Source organism: Sus scrofa, chromosome 6 (genome assembly GCF_000003025.6).
Source record: "Sus scrofa isolate TJ Tabasco breed Duroc chromosome 6, Sscrofa11.1, whole genome shotgun sequence".
Classification (NCBI taxonomy): Eukaryota; Metazoa; Chordata; class Mammalia; order Artiodactyla; family Suidae; genus Sus; species Sus scrofa.
In genome coordinates this window covers 168,781,881-168,800,248 of record NC_010448.4, presented here as the reverse complement: position 1 = coordinate 168,800,248, position 18,368 = coordinate 168,781,881, and the positions used below count along the sequence as shown (strand labels likewise).

Genomic DNA, 18,368 nt, shown 5'->3' with positions numbered 1-18,368 from the left:
CAGAACTTCTGCATGCTTCAGGTGTGGCCAAAAATTAAAAATAATAATAAAAAATAAAATCAATGGGGACATGAGGAAGCTTCCGTGGTGCTGAAAGTACTCGTTCTCTTAGTCTGGAGAAGTTGGTTATGTAAGTAAAACTTCGTTGGCTTCATCGACAGGTAAGATGAGTGTACTTAACCGTATGTGTGTCATTCCTCCACTGACAAAAGGAAATTGGTAAAGTTGATAAAGACTGGTGACATTTTTATTTTTATTTTTTTATTTTTTTGTCCTTTTAGTCTCGCATCTGCGGCATGTGGAAGTTTCAGCCTGGGGATCGAATCGGAGCTGCAGCTGCCAGCGGCCTATGCCACAACCACGTAGGATCTGAGCCACGTCTGCCGCCTACACCACAGCTCCCGGCAGTGCCGGAACCTTGAAGCATTGTGCGAGGCCCGGGGGGATCGAAGCCTCGTCCTCACGGAAGCTAGTTGGGTTTGTCACTGCTGAGCCACAACGGGAACTCCCCAAATTTTTAAATTTAGATAGTACTAAATATTGGAGCTGGATTTTGTGCAACAGGAATGCATATTCTGACTGCAGTTGGAAGAGTAAATTAGGGTCAACACTTCAGAAAGCAATTTGGCATGAGTATCTCGTTAAGTTAAAGATATGTATAGATATATATATATATATACTACGCAACACAGCACTTCTACTGCTAGGTGTGAACTCTGAGGGAGCTATTATACTGCACATATGCATCAGAAAACAGAAATGCCGTCATTTTCATAGTCACATTGTTCCAAATAGCAGAAAATTGTAACCAGCCCAGGTGTCTGCTCCCATGAGGTGGAGCAGATAAACTGCGTGTTTATGCAGAGCAGCACACGACGATGAAAATGCATGAGCCCTAGGTGCTCGCTGTACTCCAGTGCAGCGTTAAATAAAAACCGAGTCACCATAAACGCAGTACGAGTTGACTGATATCGAGGGTCAGAATAGTACAAAATAACAACCGTGTCATATGGAGATAGATCTTATTGAAAGAAAAAGCACAAAACGATTAATACAAAATTGGAGCTACTCGTTTTCTCGGGTGAGGAGGGAGCGGGAGCGATGGTCAACGAGGGCCGCAGAGTAGAGCAGCCTTCATCCTGGAACATTCTCTTTCTTTCCTTCTTCTCCTTGATTTTTGGCTGTGCCTGTGGCATACGGAAGTTTCCAGAGCAGGGGTTGAACCCACGCCACAGCAGCAACCTGAGGCACAGCTGTGACAATGCCAGATCCTTAACCTGCTGACCGCCAGGGAACTTTGAAAGATTCTCTTTCCTAAACTGGATGGTGGGTTCAAAGTTTTTCATTTGCCCTTGACAGAGAAGCCAACGGAGTAACACTTGACCTGTGCAATTAGGACTGAGCATCTTTAAGGAAGCATTTGCCCTCAGCAGAACTAAAGGGGGCAGCTTGAAGGAACTTGAGCCTCAGCTAACTGGCCGCCCTTGCCCTTGCCCTCGAATCACTGCGTCTTGGCCGCTCCTGTACTGAGCAGGCTCTGCAGGGACCTACGGCTGATGCAGGCAGCCCTTCTCTTAGAAAAAGACTGCTCTTCACTGGTGTCCACTGAGCATTCGTGGGGAATGTGGTGCCAGACCATTGTAAAGAATGTGGTGTTGTGTCCTGAATACAGTAGAGGGAGAACAACTATTTTGCTGCAAACTATACATCTGACAAGTATTTACTGAGCACCTACTGCATACTAGTCACAATGTTAGGTGACACAAGGGTTTATAAAACTATGTAAACAAATTAAAGGGAGAGCTAATAAAAAAGTTTAATGACACCTTTAGTCTTTTTTTCTTTTCTTTTTTGTCTTTTCAGGGCCACACCCGCAGCATATGGAGGTTCCCAGGCTAGGGGTCAAACAGGAGCTGTAGCTGCCGGCCTACACCACAGCCATAGCAACGCCAGGTCCAAGCCACATGTGTGACCTACACCACAGCTCATGGCAAAGCTGGATCCTTCACCCACTGAGCAAGGCCAGGGATCAAAGCTGCATCCTCGTGGATCCTAGTCAGATTCATTCCTGCTGAGCCGCAACGGGAACTCCACACTTTGGGTTTAAGGTAAATTCTAAAATAAAACCATGTATCTCTTTTTAAGATTCATAAATCTTATTTTTAGGTTTTTTTTTTAGTTTTTTTTTTGTTTGTTTGTTTGTTTTTTGTCCTTTTGCCTTTTCTGGGGCTGCACCCGAGGCATGTGGAGGTTCTTAGGCTAGGGGTCAAACTGGAGCTGCAGCCGCCGGCCTACACCACAGCCACAGCAACATGGGATCCGAGCTGTGTCTGCGACCCACACCACAGCTCACGGCAACGCCGGATCCTTAACCCACTGAGCAAGGCCAGGGATCGAACCTGCAACCTCATGGTTCCTAGTCGGATTCGTTAACCACTGCGCCACGACGGGAACTCCCTTATTTTTAGTTTTAACAGAGCAATGAAGACGGCACTGCTGGCGCTGGGCATCATGCCAGTAGGCACTTGGTCTGTAAGAGACTCTTCTGTTTTGTTCTGAGATATTATTCATGAATCTAGTCCTATTGTGGAGAAAATAGACGCTCTCACACGTCCCTGTTAGACGTGTGAATTGGTCTAAGACCTGTGGAGATGGCTTGACATTATTATTAAATAAATAATGACCTTTGTCCTAGCAAAGTCACATCTCATAAGTTGTTCTAAAGACATGGTTTGTAATAGTATTGCTTATATTACCCAAAGATTGGAATCAACCTAAATGTCTATCAGTAGAGTTTTAGTTGAAGAAGTTATAGTATATCCTTCAGTGCAGCTGTAAGAGAAGACAATTCTATATATTTTATGTGTAATGTGAAAAAAATCACTAAATATATTGCTTTTTAAAAAACAAGTTGCAAAAGTATACATAATATGCCATCATTTGTGTAAAAAATGTATTTATGCTGGAGAACTCTGTAGCAGTATTTGTTTATGTTGCATGAATAAATCTCTGGAAGGGTGCCCAAGAAGCTAATACCAGTGATTACCTTGATGGAGGAAAACTGGGAAGAAGACTTGATACAGACGGGAAAGAGACGTTTCATTATGTAGCTTAGCTTATACACACACTAAGCTATGTGACTGTATTATATATTGCAAAAATTAAGTAATGTAATTTTAAAATTAAAATCTATCTAGTCAAGGAGTTCCCATGTGTTGCAGTGGGATAAGAATCCGACTGCAGGAGTTCCCATTGTGGCTCAGCGATATTGAACTGACTAGTATCCATGAGGATTCGGGTTCCGTCTCCAGCCCTGCTCACTGGGTTATGGATCTGGCATTGCCTTGAGCTGCAAGTACACTGCAGACGCAGCTCAGATCCCGAGTTACTGTAGCTATGGCATAGGCCAGCAGCTGCAGCTCCAGTTTGACCCCTGTCGAAAAAAAAACAACAAAAAAGAATCCAGCTGCAGCAGCTCAGGTCGCTGTGGAGACACAGATTTGATCTCCAGCACGCTACAGTGGGTTAAACGAGCTGGTGTTGCCACAGCTGCAGCATAGGTCGCAGCTCCAGCTGGTCGGTGGCCCAGGGATTTCCATATGCCATGGGCACTGCCAAAAAAAAAAAAATCTAGTCACATTCCTTGCTTTAGATGATATTTTTTCTTTTACTTTTTCTTTTTTTTCTTTCTTTTTTGTCTTTTTAGGACCATATCTGTGGCACATGTAACTTCCCAGGCTAGGGGTCATGTTGGAGCTGCAGGCCTATGCCACAACCACAGCAACTCGGGATCCAAGCCGTGTCTTCGACCTACACCGCAGCTTGCAGCAGTGCCAGAGCCTTTAACCCACTGAGTGAGGCCGGGGATCAACTGGCATCCTCATGGATACTAGTTGGATTCTTAACCTGCTGAGCCACAACAGGAACTCCTAGATGAGATTTTTATGTTAGCATTATTGTTTGCTATTTATATGGTATTTCCCTAATTGGAAAAATAGGTCACACTTAAACGTTTTATTTGTAATTTTTTTTTTCATTTAAGATTTCGGATCTGCAGCAGAAATTAGAACATGCTCATAAAGTCTGTCTCGCAGACACTTGTATTTTGGGGAAGAAGCAATTAGAGGAAAGGATAAAAGAAGCAATGGAAAATGAAGCTAAAATAAAGCAAAACTATCAGGAAGAACAACAGAAGAGGTAAGAGGAGCAGAGAGGGCATCTCCTCCTGAGCTAAACAACCGGCCCTGAGTGTATCAGCAGGTCTGTTTCCCATGGGTGTGTCCTCTCTATCCCCCACTCAAGTAAACTCCGTCTCAAAAGGTCATGTATGTGTACCATGCTGTTTTCTAATCGTTTCTCTTCTTGTTTGCCTTTCATGCTGGAGTGTGGATTTTTTTTTTTTTTTTTTTGGTCTTTTTAGGGCTGCACGTGCAGCATATGGAGGTTCCCAGGCTAGAGGTCAAATTGGAGCTGTAGCTGCCAGCCTGTGCCACAGCCACAGTAACGCCAGATCCAAGCCACACCTGCGTGACCTACACTACAGGTCACGGCAATGCCAGATCCTTTAACCCACGAGCACGGCCAGGGATCGAACCCACGTCCTCATGGATACTAGTTGGGTTGGTTAACCACTGAGGCATGACAGGAACTCCTAGAGTGTGGAATCCCTAAGGGCAGGGATTATTGGTTGTTCTGGAACACGTGGTCCCTGAGAAGCTCCTTGAGTGCATGGATTACCTGTGAAATATACATGGGATTTCCTTTTCTAACTCGAGCGTGACGGGCACAAGATGCCAACTAAAATGAGGTTGGTGTTTTGTATTTATCAGCTGATTTTCTTCAAAGATCCAAGTACTTTTAGGCATCTTAATTATTAACAAGCTGCTACTGGATAGGAGCTGTTGTATTTTTTCTAAAATCATTCTGATTATTATTAAGATTCTTACTTAAATGATCTTCTTACATACCCTAAACCTCAGTAACCAATGCTTCTTATTTCTGTGTCACTCAGAGTGTTTCACATGGGTCTTAAGAAAAAGGTGGTGGTGCTATAACTACTGAAAGGACATACAGACATTCACGCAAACTATTAAGCTCAGAAATTACTTTCGGCTCTGGTAGAAAGCTCTAGCCTAGGGCCCGGCATTCAATCGGTGTTCAGCAAATACGTACTGAATAAATGGATGTTTGAGTGAGTGAGTGAATGAAAGAATATATGAACGAATGATGGATTCACTCGGGTGCAATAGAAAACAGTTGTCTCACTGCTGCTTCCCCAGATGACACGCTCCTCCTGTCTTAATACAACTGGATCCCGAATAATCTATGAGAAGTAGTTTATACCTATATAATAAGTATGCCTCTTAAAGCATTTCGCACAAAGCAAGAGAAAGCCCTCGGGCAAACATGCAATGCGGCAAAACAAAAGCAATGCGTGTTAAACAAACTCCTCGGTCAATGGGCAGATAACGCTAGCAGCCCCAGGTTCGAGAGACGCTAAGGAAGTTTGCCACAAGGTAAGACAGCTGGACGAGACGCTAGTGTCAGGCTGGGAACCTCCAAGGAGCCGAGGTGTTCCTCAGATTCAGCCCCGCAGCTGTCTAAGAAGATCTACGTGACCGCTGAAAGAAAGCAACTTCCGTTTAGATATTAGGGACTCCCACACATCAGATAAAAGCTTAAAAACAAAAATCACCAGGTAACACGAGGCATCTGGTTACCATGAATGAAAGTCAGTAGAAAAAACAGACGCCAGATTTTATAAAGAAACAAAAGATGCCGTCCAAGAATTAAACAGGAAAGTGGCTATTTAACTTTCCCTAAACCTGGTTTCTTATGACTGATGTGGGAATAGGGATGCCAGTTCTATACTTCGTCTGTGAATACTGGATGAAAAGCATACTGGATGAAAAGCAATTGGTAGGGAAGTTATTTTCCGCAAAAAAAGGAGACTAGGACACACTGTTTTGTAACCTGAGGAGAGCAACTCCATGGGGATATTTAGGTTGTAACCTACTTTTTTCACTCAAAATAGTATAATCTGTTTACCTGCCATTAGATCTTATTCTAGAACATTATTTTAATGCCATAATTTATTTGCTCAATCCTTTATTGCTGGACATTTATGTTTCTTCCCCGATTCTTGCTGTAACAAAGAATAGCATAATATATAGCCTCGTAGCCAAATTTTTGTGCATATCCTTTATTTCCTTGGGATAAAGTCCAGCAAGTATAATTATAACTGCTTATTGTAAAATTTCAAATAGTAAAGAGCTGTGAAAATAAAAGGCTTCAGAATTTGACCCTTCGGCAATAATCACTTTAAGTGGTTGCTCCATATTTCTCAAACTTTTTCCATGTATGTGTATGTATCTTTTATTATTTTTGTTTTATTTTTTAAAAGTTGAATCATTTTATGAATCATTTGCTTGGGAGTTTGCATTTTTTTAACGAACAATATAACACAGGCATCTTATTAGCCACTTAGTAGCTGCATCATCTTGGGTAAGTTTCTCATCCTCTGTGCCCGTCCATACCCACTGAGAGCATCACTGTGTAGACTGCATGAGTTGTTAGCAGTTGGCTTGTGGCATCGTCGGCCACATAGAAAGCCCTTGTATCTGTCATGGTGCCCTCGGAGAAGTAAAACCAATGGAAGGAACATGTATTTAATAAGAGGTTTGCTGCAGAGGGTTGGTCTCACGCAGTTGTGGAAGCAGGCTACGCAGTCTGCAAGGCTGTCGTCTCTGTGTCTTATGCCGGAGCTTGAGGTCCGCAGGGCAAACAGCCAGGAAGTAAAGATGGATGTAAAGGGAGGGAGCTGGAACCATGAGCACAAGCCGAACCCACAAGGCTAGGCTCAAACCCAGGTCCGTCTCACTGCCTCCGGCCTTGATGAAACAGGGGGAAGCCGGTCCCCTTCGCCAAGGAGCTGAACAGCCACCTGGCCCCGGAGACGGAGAGGAGGGAGGCTCGGAGGGAGGGGGAGCCGTGGCACATCGTCCGCACCAGTGTGAGCTGCAGCAGCCCCTGCTCCGACTTCCCAAGTGTGGAAACCAAAGTGCTGCGCTCTACCTGCACATCGTGCACAGATAGGACTCTGGTGGCCCACTCTGCCCGGAAACATCCACGGAAGGAATTCTGGCCAAGGTGACAGCTTCACACAGCCGCTGCTACCCAGGGTTGTTGTTGTTGTTATTTCTGCGTTTGGTGTTTCCATTACTGTTGTTGGCATCTTCTTCTTCTTCTTCAGTGAAGTGGAAAAAATGTTCATTTTGGCTAGAACAAAATGTTTGGGGTTAAGGGAACTGGCCAAAAAAGAGAGAGAGGGAGAGATTGGAAAGGTTAGGCAGACGTGGTGACATCAAGCCTAGCCGTGTTACGGATTTGGGGCATGGTCATTGGCGAGATGGGTCTACAGTTTTCCTTTCTTGTAGTGTCTTTATCTGGTTTTGCTTTTTGGGTATGCTGGCCTCATAGAATTAGTTAGGAAATATCCCCTCTTCTTCAGTTTTACCAAAAGAGATTGTAAAGCACTGGTATCATTTCACCCCTAAATATTTGGAAGAATCCAGTCCTCATACCATCTGGGCCTAGTGCTTTATTTTTTGTGAGGCTATTAAGTATTGATTCAGTTTAACAGAGGCAGGCCTATTCAGATTCTCTAGTTCTCCTAATGTTAAGTTTTAGTGGATTGTGTCTTTCAAGGAATTGATCCGTTTCATCTAAGCTATCCAGCTCGTGGGCATGGAGTTGTTTGTCATATCCTTTACTGTCCTCTTACTGTCCAAGGGTCAGTAGTGGTGACGGCGATGCCTCTTTCAGTTCTCATATTAGTAATTTGTGTCTCCTCTGGCCTGGCTAGCGGTTTGTCAATTTCAGATTTCTTTTCAAAGAACCAGCTTTGGTTTCACTCTTTGTCTTATTTCCCTGTCTTCGATTTTATTGATTTCTGCTCTAATTCTTTATTATTTCTTTTCTTTTGCTTTATTTAGGCTGTATTAGCCTTTCTCTAGGTTCCTAAGGTAGATTATGATTTTTTTTTTTTTTTTTTTTGTCTTTTTGCCTTTTCTAGGCCCGCTTCCCACAGCATATGGAGGTTCCCAGGCTAGGGGTCAAATCGGAGCTGTAGCTGCTGGCCTACACCAGAGCCACAGCAATGCGGGATCTGAGCCGTGTCTGCAACCTACACCGCAGTTCACAGCAACGCCAGAAACTTAACCCACTGAGCAAGGCCAGGGATCAAACCCACAACCTCATGGTTCCTAGTCGGATTCATTAACCACTGTGCCACGATGGGAACTCCTAATCTTTTTTCTTTTATAAATTTGCATATAATGCTATGTTCCTCTCTAAGCACTGCTTTCCCCACATCCCACAGATTTTGTAAGTTATATTTTCATTTTCACATACAAAAATGTAGTTTAAAATAATTTTAGGGTTTCTTTTTGACACGTGTATTATTTAAATAGAAGTATGTCCATTAATCTGCAAATATTTTGTGATTTTTCCACCTATCTTTCTGTTATGGATTTATAGTTACATATATTATCTTAATCAATTGTATAGCATCCAGTTACTTAGATGTATTGTATTTACATAAAATGTTTTTTAGACTTTTTTGCTGTTAAAAATAGTAAGTAATATCCTGTTATGTAAGACTTTGCAACTCTAATGAAGTATAACTGTTATGCTAGGGGAGGTTTAGGACACTCTGATAACACATAGCAGAGACACCTAATTTGGTCTAGGAAACTCAGGAAAGCCTTCCTCAATGACTGCTACGTAAGTGTCGTGGTCTGTGCACACGGGTCTGAAAGAAGAATTTTCCGGATCCAAAGCAGGGTGAAGAAAAGACAAGTTTATTGAGGCAAGAGAAGCTGTAACACAGTGGGCCGACTTCCTGATGGTCGGGGGGAGAGCTGAACCAGCTGCTTGGTCTCATCTGTTTTTATAGCCCGGGGAGAGGAGAGGTCTCAAGATGCACCTGCTGACCTGCTGATTGGTTGGGGGGAGAGGGGTCTTAGGACACACACTCACTGGCTGGTTGGGGGCATATAAGGCCCCTGTAGGGGTGGGGTGAGGAGTGGGCCACATGCCTTGCCTCGTAGAGGTAGGAAGGAGTGGGAGAGGCTGCTCGAGGTGGGGAGGGGCATTACAGTGAGCCGGGTGGGGTGATGATAAGGGCCTGAGAATTCTTGTCTTGGCCAGAGACTTTGACTTCTGTCTCCCCGACGGGCCTTGAAGCCCAATGATGAGTTGGGAGTAAAGTGACTATTATGGGAAATACCAGTCAAAAGGAGACCTGGAAGAGGGGGTGGGAAGAGGTTGGAGCTGCAGGAGAGGAGTAGGTGCGGTGATGACTGGCTTCGGGAAGCGAAAGAAGTTCGTTTTGCCTGGCACAAACTGCTTGAGGGCGGAGGAAAGGGCAAGAACATGAGGCTAGAAAGGTGAGCTAGCTAACAAGCCGTATTAAAGAATTGAACTTTATCTTAAGAGCAATGGAGAAGTACATTAACATGTGTGCATTAGGAGTTCCCGTCCGGCGCAGTGGTTAACGAATCCGACTAGGAACCATGAGGTTGCAGGTTCAATCCCTGGCCTCGCTCAGTGGGTGAAGGATCCAGCGTTGCCATGAGCTGTGGTGTAGGTCGCAGATGCAGCTCGGATCTGGCGTGGCTGTGGCTGTGGTGTAGGCCAGCGGCTACAGCTCCGATTTGACCCCTAGCCTGGGAACCTCCATATGCCGCAGGTGCGACCCTAAAAAGACAAAAGACCAAAAAAAAAAAAAAAAGTGTGCGTCACTATCAGTAGAGTTTGCAACTCTCAGCCTATATTAAGCCAAGACAATTAAGGGATTTTCGCTGTAAAGCAGTGAGGACAAGTAAAAATATATGTAGAATTCAGCATCTTGTAGCTCTGTGACCTGGAGCAAGTTAATTAGGTTCTGCCACAGCTTCCTCTGTGAGATGAGGGAAGCTCTTTCTTCTTCATAGCCTTGTGCTAAGGAGTGAGAGAGAGAAAAAAAATCAGAAACGCAAAGGAGGTTCCCCTGGTGTTTGTCCCTTTATTTTACCCCAGTGAACCAAAAACACCCCCTGTGCCCAAGTGTAACAATTTTAGGTCAAAGAGTTTCTTCTGCAAAGCTTTGCAGTTCACAGTGTGATTTGATGTACATTGGCTGCCCTCAGGAAACTCCTACATCAGAATATGAATGAGCTACAAAACCAAGTGAAAACCTTGCAGGACAAAGAGAGACAATTGAAAATGACCAATGTTCAACAGCAGCTCAGAATTCAGCAACAGGAGGCCCAACTTAAGGAACTGAAAAATGAACGAAGACTATGTGATGAGGTAAGAAAGCAAACAGAGGTACTTGTACCTCAGCCTACTCCTCCATGAGCCCTGAGGAGTAGCTAATAAGAGCTAATAATATTGAGTTTTGTTTTATTATTTATGGACATTTTACTATTGAATTTTATTTTCTTATTTCTTGAACTTTTACTCATTAAGTTTAGTCAGGTTCAGTCAGGAAAGCAGAATCTACTCTAGATATTTCAAGCAAGAAGGGATTTAAGGTGTTGCTGTTGTGGCGCAGCGGTGGCAAACCCAACTAATATCCAAGAGGATGCAGGTTCACTCTCTGGCCTCGCTCAGGGGGTTGAAGATCCCGTTGCCGTGTGGTGTAGGCTGCAGACCTGGCTCAGATCCCGAGTTGCTGTGGCTGTGGTGTGGGCCGGCAGCTGCAGCTCCCATTCAACCCCTGGCCTGAGAACCTCCATATGAGGCAGGTACAACTCTAAAGAGAAAAAATAAAAATAAAAAAAAGAAGGGATGTAACACAGACAACATCATGCTCACAAAGCTGTTGGAAGGGAGAGGCAGGGGTCCGTGGGTCAGAAACAACTGCTGCTGGCTTTCAGTAAATCCGGGAGTTCTGAAATCACAGGGGAAGCAACTCCTACAGCCCTGAGGCGAGAGATTTGCAGCAACTCTCCCTGAAGTCCTAACAGAGGCCTCATCTGCTGTCTCCCTTCACCTACCTGCTAGTGTTACCCCCACACTGGGTTTGCCTCTTGGTGGATGTAGAGCCAGAAGACACAGCCAGGCCAAAGAGCAGTGGAAGGAAGGCTTTATTATTATTTGCAACAAGTAAGGAGAACACCCAGGATCTCTCCCCCAACAGCAAAACGGGGGAAGTTTTCAGCTAAGAGTACAAGCATATTCATGAAGGGGCTCGAGCAGAGGAGAAGTCCGTGTGGAATTGGGGCAAAAGTCAACAGAGTTTAAGCTCTAGAGACAGAGTTTAAAGCTTAAACTTGAGCTGATTGCTTTAGTTGATTGACAGCAGAAGGGTCCACGTCTTTGCTCTGTCCTCCACCTGGGAGGACGCCTTATTTCCTGCAGACAGAACTCAGAGGCTGTGTCAGAGTGCGGCGCAGCGGTAACGAATCCCGAGTATCCATGAGCATATGCAGATTTGATCCCCGGCCCCACTCAGTGGGTTAGGGATCTAGCATTGCCTTGAGCTGGGGTGTAGTCACAGAGGCCACTCAGATCCCGAGTTGCTGTGGCTGTGGTGTGGGCCGGCAGCTGCAGCTCTGATTCCACCCCTCTCCCGGGAACCTCCACATGCCACAGGTATGGGCCTAAAAACCAAAACAAAACAAAACAAAAAAATGCAACACAGTTTTATGTACATCCCTTGAGGATGAAGCAGGACTGTGTTTTAATGCTGAACTGTTGCTCTTGGAGGGTTTTTGGCCGCAGCGTGCAGCTTGCACCCAGGCCGCAGTGGCGAAAGCACCAGATCCTCAGCACTAAACCACCAGGGTACTCCCTGGACTCTTGTGTCTTGCCTACTGTTCCTTGGTTCCTGCACTGTTCATCCGTGTTTGTCCTACATTCACTGTGATCGGTTAAGTACAACCACAGATGGCTACGAGTCAAACCATTTGGTTATGTCTCTGGCCCTGTCAGCAGAAATAACAGCAGTAACGCCCACCTCGTATCTGGGCCTTGCCTGTTGCCCCCGACACTCTGCAGCACCAACAGGCCCCACTAAAATCAGGGCTCTCTTTCGGCACTGGCCCCTCCTACCTCCATCCTCAATATACAGCATCATGCAGCATTTCAAGGACTCTCGAGCTCCCCTTAAGGGTACATTTGGCAAAGCCTTGGCGAGAGGAATGCAGGGGTATCTTCTGAGTGATGTCCTCTGGTGATGAGGTGGGTGGGCGGTCTCCCATGATAAATTTACTCCTGAAGACGGCTAGATTTCTTCCTCTCACCGACGCCAAGGAAGAATAGCATCTTAATGTCACTTAACACAGGTCACTGTTGAGTCCAAGTTTCATTTCACCAACCAACCACACTGTTACCGTGACTTTAGGTCTTCACATTTACACACTGAATCCTGAGCCTCTGCTAAGGGCATCCATGTCAGTGAATAAATTCGGCCTGTTCAACGCTAAATTCCTTTCTCCCTAGTGTCACACCCTATGAATTCCTGCGTGTGTTCCTCAGGTTCCTGCCGCTTTCACCTGGCAAAATCTGCCCATGCCTAGAACATGGCAGTCCTCGCCGCACTCCGACTCTGGCTGTGGCACTGGAGGCAAAGGGAAGTGACAATGGCGAGGGTGGCTCTCTGCAGGGTCAGCAGACACCCTGGCACAGGTAACTGCCTCAGGTGGAGCCAGAGAGCCTCAAGGCAGGAGTGGCTGATCTGCTCCTGCTGGAAAGGCGCTCAGCAGAGTTTCAAGGTCCGGCGAGCTCCAAGTTACTGGAATCCTATCCGACAGTCTCCTTCCCAAGTCAGGTTTGCATGCATTTCCAAACAAACCATTATTCTTCACAGAAGTGCTCTGGCCAGGCTAGAAAATCAACTTTTGTTCTGTTCTTTCTTTTTTAGGGCCGACCCACAGCATGTGGAGGTTCCCGGCGAGGGGTCGAATCGGAGCCGTAGCTGCCGACCTGCACCACAGCCACAGCAACACGGGATCCGAGCTGCGTCTGCGACCCACACCACAGCTCATGGCAACGCCAGATCCTTAACCCACGGAGCGAGGCCAGCGATGGAACCTGCGTCCTCATGGATACTGCTCAGACTCATTTCCGGTGAGTCATGACGGGAACTCCCTGGGAAAGCCACTCGTGCTGCAGGGCTTCAACCTACCCGATGAAGTTTGGGATTTGGATTTTGGATTTATTGACTGGTGCCTACAGGGCTGAGGTGCTCCAAGTCTCTGGCTGTGTGCCTCAGTAATTAATTAAGCCGGTAATGAAATCCCAAATGGACATTTTCTCCGATAAGCTCACTCATGTAGTCAGGAGCGGCTAGCCTACCCCACCCTCTCTGGAGTTCTCGATGCTGCTGCACGATTCTCTGTACCAGTCACAGAGGCTGTCAAAGCACTCCACCACAGGCAGCTCGTTATAATTTAATCACCTCTTTTGTCATGGATTGCTAGTGTTAGTGACAAGATTAGGCTGCCTTCCAGTCTCACCAGCTCAGCTACCGATTGCAGATTCTCAGGAGCCACTTCTTTATTAGTCAGGGTCAGGTTAGGAAACACCCTGCATACCTCAAGCTGGAAGACTCTTGCATGGAAGTGAATGCTCACACAGCTGTCGGAGGGGTTCTCTGGTGGCCTAGCAGGTTAAAGATCTGGCGATGCCACTGCTATGGCTCGGGTCAGTCCCTGGCCAGGAACATCCACGTGCTGCAGGTGTAGCCAAAAAAAAAAAAAAAAAAATCCCCTCAAGGGAATACATAATTAAAACAATAACCTATTGGCCATGGAGCAAAAGTCAAGGAAAGGAGCTATTGGCTTTCGGGAATTCTGGAAGTGCAAAATCACGGGAAGCTGGTGTGCCTGCAGAAGCTGAGGCCACCTGTAAGCCTTTGGCAGCAGAAGGGCTTTGCCAGTTTACCTCTGACAACATCCTACCCTCCTTCAGCGGGGAGTCTCACTTTTCAAAATGTTTTTCAGCATCTCAAGAGCAACCAGGAATTGTCAGAGAAGCTGTCGGGGCTGCAGCAGGAGAAGGAAGCTCTAGGGAGAGAATGCGGGCGGTTGCTGAAGCAGCTCGATGTCCATGTGAGGTAAACACAAACGAACTCCCTGTGGCAGAGCACAGCGCAGAGCGCCAGCGCCGGGGCGGGCAGGGGGTGCTGGCCGAGCGGCCTTGCAGGAGCGCCAAGGCCGTTTTCCTTCACTCTCGGAAGCTCTACCTGTAGGGCTTTTCCTGGGGAGATGTGGGGCCCAGTCTCTGCCAAGAGAGCCGGGGGAAGGGAAGTACTGGTGTCTCTAATGTCTTGCTCTCCCCCAAACGCACCCTCCTCTCTTCCTTCTTGCAACCCCGACTGCGCTCTCCCGTTTCAGCTCTCGTGGCAACTCTTAAGTCTGGGAGGGCCCTCCTCTAAGAAGCCTTTCTTGATCCCTCTAGCCTGGGCTGAGGGATGTTCTCCCTCTGGGAGTCCCTACAGCCCTTTGTCCATAACGCTCTGTGATTATTTAAGAACTTGCCAGGAGTTCCTGTCACGGCTTAGCAGTTAACGAACCCGAGATGTGGGTTCGATCCCTGGCCTTGCTCAGTGGGTTAAGGATCTGGCGTTGCCATGAGCTATGGTGTAGGTCAAAGATGAGGCTGGGATCCCGTGTTGCTGTGGCTGTGGTGTAGGCCGGCACCTACAGCCCCGATTCGACCCCTAGCCTGGGAACCTCCGTATGCAGCAGGTGCAGCCCTAAAAAGACCAAAAAAAAGAAAAGAAAACTTGCCATGTTGCTATCCACACGTGTCTTCCTTGACAGACTGATGTGGAGCATGGTCTTACTCATCTTTTTATCCACCGTCCCTGGTATACAGCAGGGGCTCAATAAAAATCTATGTTCCCAAACTTCCTGCTCCTTTTCCTAGTCCTTGGTCACCATCCAGCCAGATTCCTCCCACTCTTCTCCTCTTTAAAGTCTAGCGTATGCTATTTCAGGGTAGGGACTCTGGCGCTCTGTTGCCGGGGTACAATTCCTGGTTTTACCTGAACCAGCTGTGTGACCTTGGGCAAGTGAAGTAACCGCTCTGTGCCTGAAGTAGCTCATCTCTAAAATGGGCAAAATGACCACTCCTATCTCATAAAGTTGCCATGAGAATTAAATGACTGCATAGATGTCAAGCATCTACTCAGAACAGGATCTAACACACAGCTGTTATTACATATCTACCGATTTTTAGTTTTTCTCCATGACCCACCTGTCTGCTCCCAGCTCTGCTTCCTTCTTCTCTATTCTTTCTCCAGGTTGGAGTTTCTTATTCTCCTACATTCTCACTTCTGTGTTGATGGTAGTAATGAAATGATTTAAAAGCCATTCTCTGCTGTGGAGCAGATGATTTTTCAGTCATTGATATTCATTCTCTTGCTTTGATTCCAACGTCACTGAGAAACAGAGAATAATGGAAGGGAGTGTGTGTGCTTCCGCTCGTGCTGCTGACAAGTCCGGGACCAGAACTCCGTCCTCTGATGGCCTACCCGGTGCTCTTCCACATTATTTCTGGCTCTGGGAGGAGAGAGACGAAGAGCTAGATTTCTGTATTTGTCGCAGCTGCAGCCTATGCGGAAATGCCCGGGCCCGGGATGGAGCCTGCACCACGGCAGTGGCAACACCAGATCCTTAACCGCTAGGCCACCAGGGAGCTCTGAGAGCTAGATGTAGCGTGCAGAGCCCATGGCGGTCTCACAGCAGCGGGTCCAGAGAGGCCAGGCTCTAGGTCCTCCCTCTGCCAGGACCATGGCTGGATGCACCTCCTCTCTCGGCTCAGGAGCCACTAGTGTGTGCCCTGAGCACCCCACAACCAGGGATCCTCAAGTGGAGCTCGGTGGAGAATGTGTATGTTCTGCTGATCCTGGAAGCGTCGTCCTGCTCTGTAACCAGCCTTAGGGATACAGCTTTCTGGGGGCTTGCTCAGACCAGGTGTAGGTCATCCGTCTCACCATTATCGATAAGCAGGTGCAAAATGCCATGAAAAGCCTCAGTCCTGCGGCTATAAAGCACGCTGTTTTAATCGGTGTGTTTCAGTCTTTGACCAGTGGTCAGTGCTGGACAAGAACTTTAGCGAAACAGCACAGGTTAGGTCTAGGCCCCTGGGATCAACCCTCATAACGCATCCCTGATTTAGTTGAGAATTACCCACCAGGAGTTCCCATAGTGGCTCAACGGATCATGAACCCAGCTAGTATCCATGAGGATGTGGGTTCCATCCCTGGCCTCACTCAGTGGGTTAAGGATCTGGTGTTGCCAAGAGGCATGGTGTAGGTTGCAGCCGAGGCTTGGATCTGGTGTGGCTGTGGCACAAGCCAGCAGCTGCAGCTTTGATTCGACTCCTAGCCTGGGAACTTCCATATACCATGGGAGTGCCCTTAAAAAGCAAAAAAAAAGGGGGGAGGGGGAATTACCCACTTGTCCTCTGGTTGGTGTTTTTATTCAAAAATAACACTTAAAAAGCCATTTTAGTACATACATTTTTCCATTTTAAAAATTATTTTTATAGAGTAAATTCATAGGTGTGGAATTGGAATTACTAGTCCAAAAGTGGCACTGAGGATCTTAAAAATTTATTATCAGGAGTTCCCTTGTGGCACAGCGGGTTAAGGATCTAGCGCTGTCACTGCAGTGGCTCCAGTCACTGCTGTGGCGCAGGTTCACTCCCTGGCCTGGGAACTTCCATATGCCTCAAGTGTGGCCAAAAAAAAAAATTATTATCAAACATTCAGAGGCATCCTACCAAAACCTTCTGCTGTCATTGTGAACGCATTTCACCACGTCCACGTTAGCTTTGGGTGCTGCTTTTGTGGGGAAGGCTCGGGTGAAATTCCCCCAATGCTCTTTGTTTTCATTGAGGTGTAACTTACATATACGCAGATTTTAAATGTGTAATTTGATGGGGTTTAACACATGTGCCCCCGAACCACCGCCCTGCCGAGACGCAGGGCATTATTGTCCCTTAAATGCTTCCCCATTTTTTCCGGTCGGTCTTTGCCTCCTGTCCCCCCACCTCCTCCCAGGCATCCCCTCTTCTGATCTCTGTCTGTCCCGGAATTTCATCAGAATGGGACTACCCTGCATGTACTCTTTTGTGTCTGACTTCTTTCGTTCCACCTACTCTATTATACTTTTTGATGCTCGGTTATGGTTACAATACACTTGCATTTTATCTTGAGTGTCTTTGAGGGACAGTGAGGCCAAATAGCTTTGAGTGTTATTTGTCCATAGCCACTGTTAGGACAGTGGGTCCTAACCCTGGTTGCACAGGCCCCAACATAGATTAATTCAATCAGAATTTGTGAGGGAGCTCCCGTCGAGGTGCAGCGGAAACGAATCCGACTAGGAACCATGAGGTTGCAGGTTCGATCCCTGGCCTCGCTCAGTGGGTTAAGGATCTGGCATTGCCATGACCTGTGGTGTCGGTCGCAGATGCGGCTCGGATCTGGCATGGCTGTGGCTGTGGTGTAGGCGGGCAGCTACAGCTCCGTTCGACCCCTCGCCTGGGAACCTCCATGTGCCACAGGTGCAGCCCTGAAAAGACAAAAGATGAAAAACAAAAACAGAAAACAGTGTTTGTGAAGATAGAGCTTAAGGATCAATGTTCTGAAAGCATCCCCATATGATTCTGTTGTGCACCCGACTACAGCCTTAGGAAAGAAATCAGAAGGAATTGTCCCAACCCGAGGTTCCTTTTTGTCTTCATCCCCGATCCCACTCCTGACCTTTACAAACAAGGCTTATTTGTTTCCGTGTTTCCCCAGCTCCTCTTCCAGAGGAACAAATTCCTTGCCTTTTTGAAATAAAAATAAAAGAAAGACCATCTGGTTTTACTTAAACATAAGCAAAAATCGTTCCTCGATGTTAGCCCGTGAGCGTGGTGCTGCCTGGTCGTGCTGGTCGTTAACAAAGTCAAAAATAAACTTGGAAAATCCACCTATCAGTGTGGTCTGAAGGCAAGTTGGCCAACAGAACCTCTGACCAAACTGACAGGTGTGCCAAGCAGCCAGCTGGCTTTGGCACGGGAAGGCTCTAAGCTCTCCCTGGGGGTACTGCATCCACACACTCGTCAAACCGCGCGTGACGTAGGAGGGAGGGTGGGTGTCGAGCAGCAGGAGGCAGCCAGGCCGAGGATGGTCCTGCGCTCGGAGAGGATGGTGGCGGTGAAGGAAGGCGGCAGTGTGGGAAAAGGCTCGTGCTGTGCTGCAACAAACGAGACGAGCAGAAGGTAACTTTAATGTGGACAAGGTCCAAACAGAAGATGCTTATAAAAAGGCTGGAAGGAAATACAACGATGTGATGATGCTGATCATATGGGAATTGGCTTTTCTC

The 18,368-nt window shown here is 46.8% G+C and overlaps 1 protein-coding gene across 1 annotated transcript in view; it reads left to right on the top strand.

Moving 5' to 3' along the window:
* Positions 1–18,368, top strand: part of CCDC30 (coiled-coil domain containing 30) — a 92,881-nt gene that overhangs the window by 58,169 nt on the left and 16,344 nt on the right. Inside the window, exons 15-17 of the mRNA XM_021096923.1 lie at positions 4,043–4,197; positions 10,191–10,353; positions 13,992–14,104. Of these exons, the coding sequence (XP_020952582.1) occupies positions 4,043–4,197; positions 10,191–10,353; positions 13,992–14,104 (431 nt within the window). The remainder of the gene's footprint in view (positions 1–4,042; positions 4,198–10,190; positions 10,354–13,991; positions 14,105–18,368) is intronic.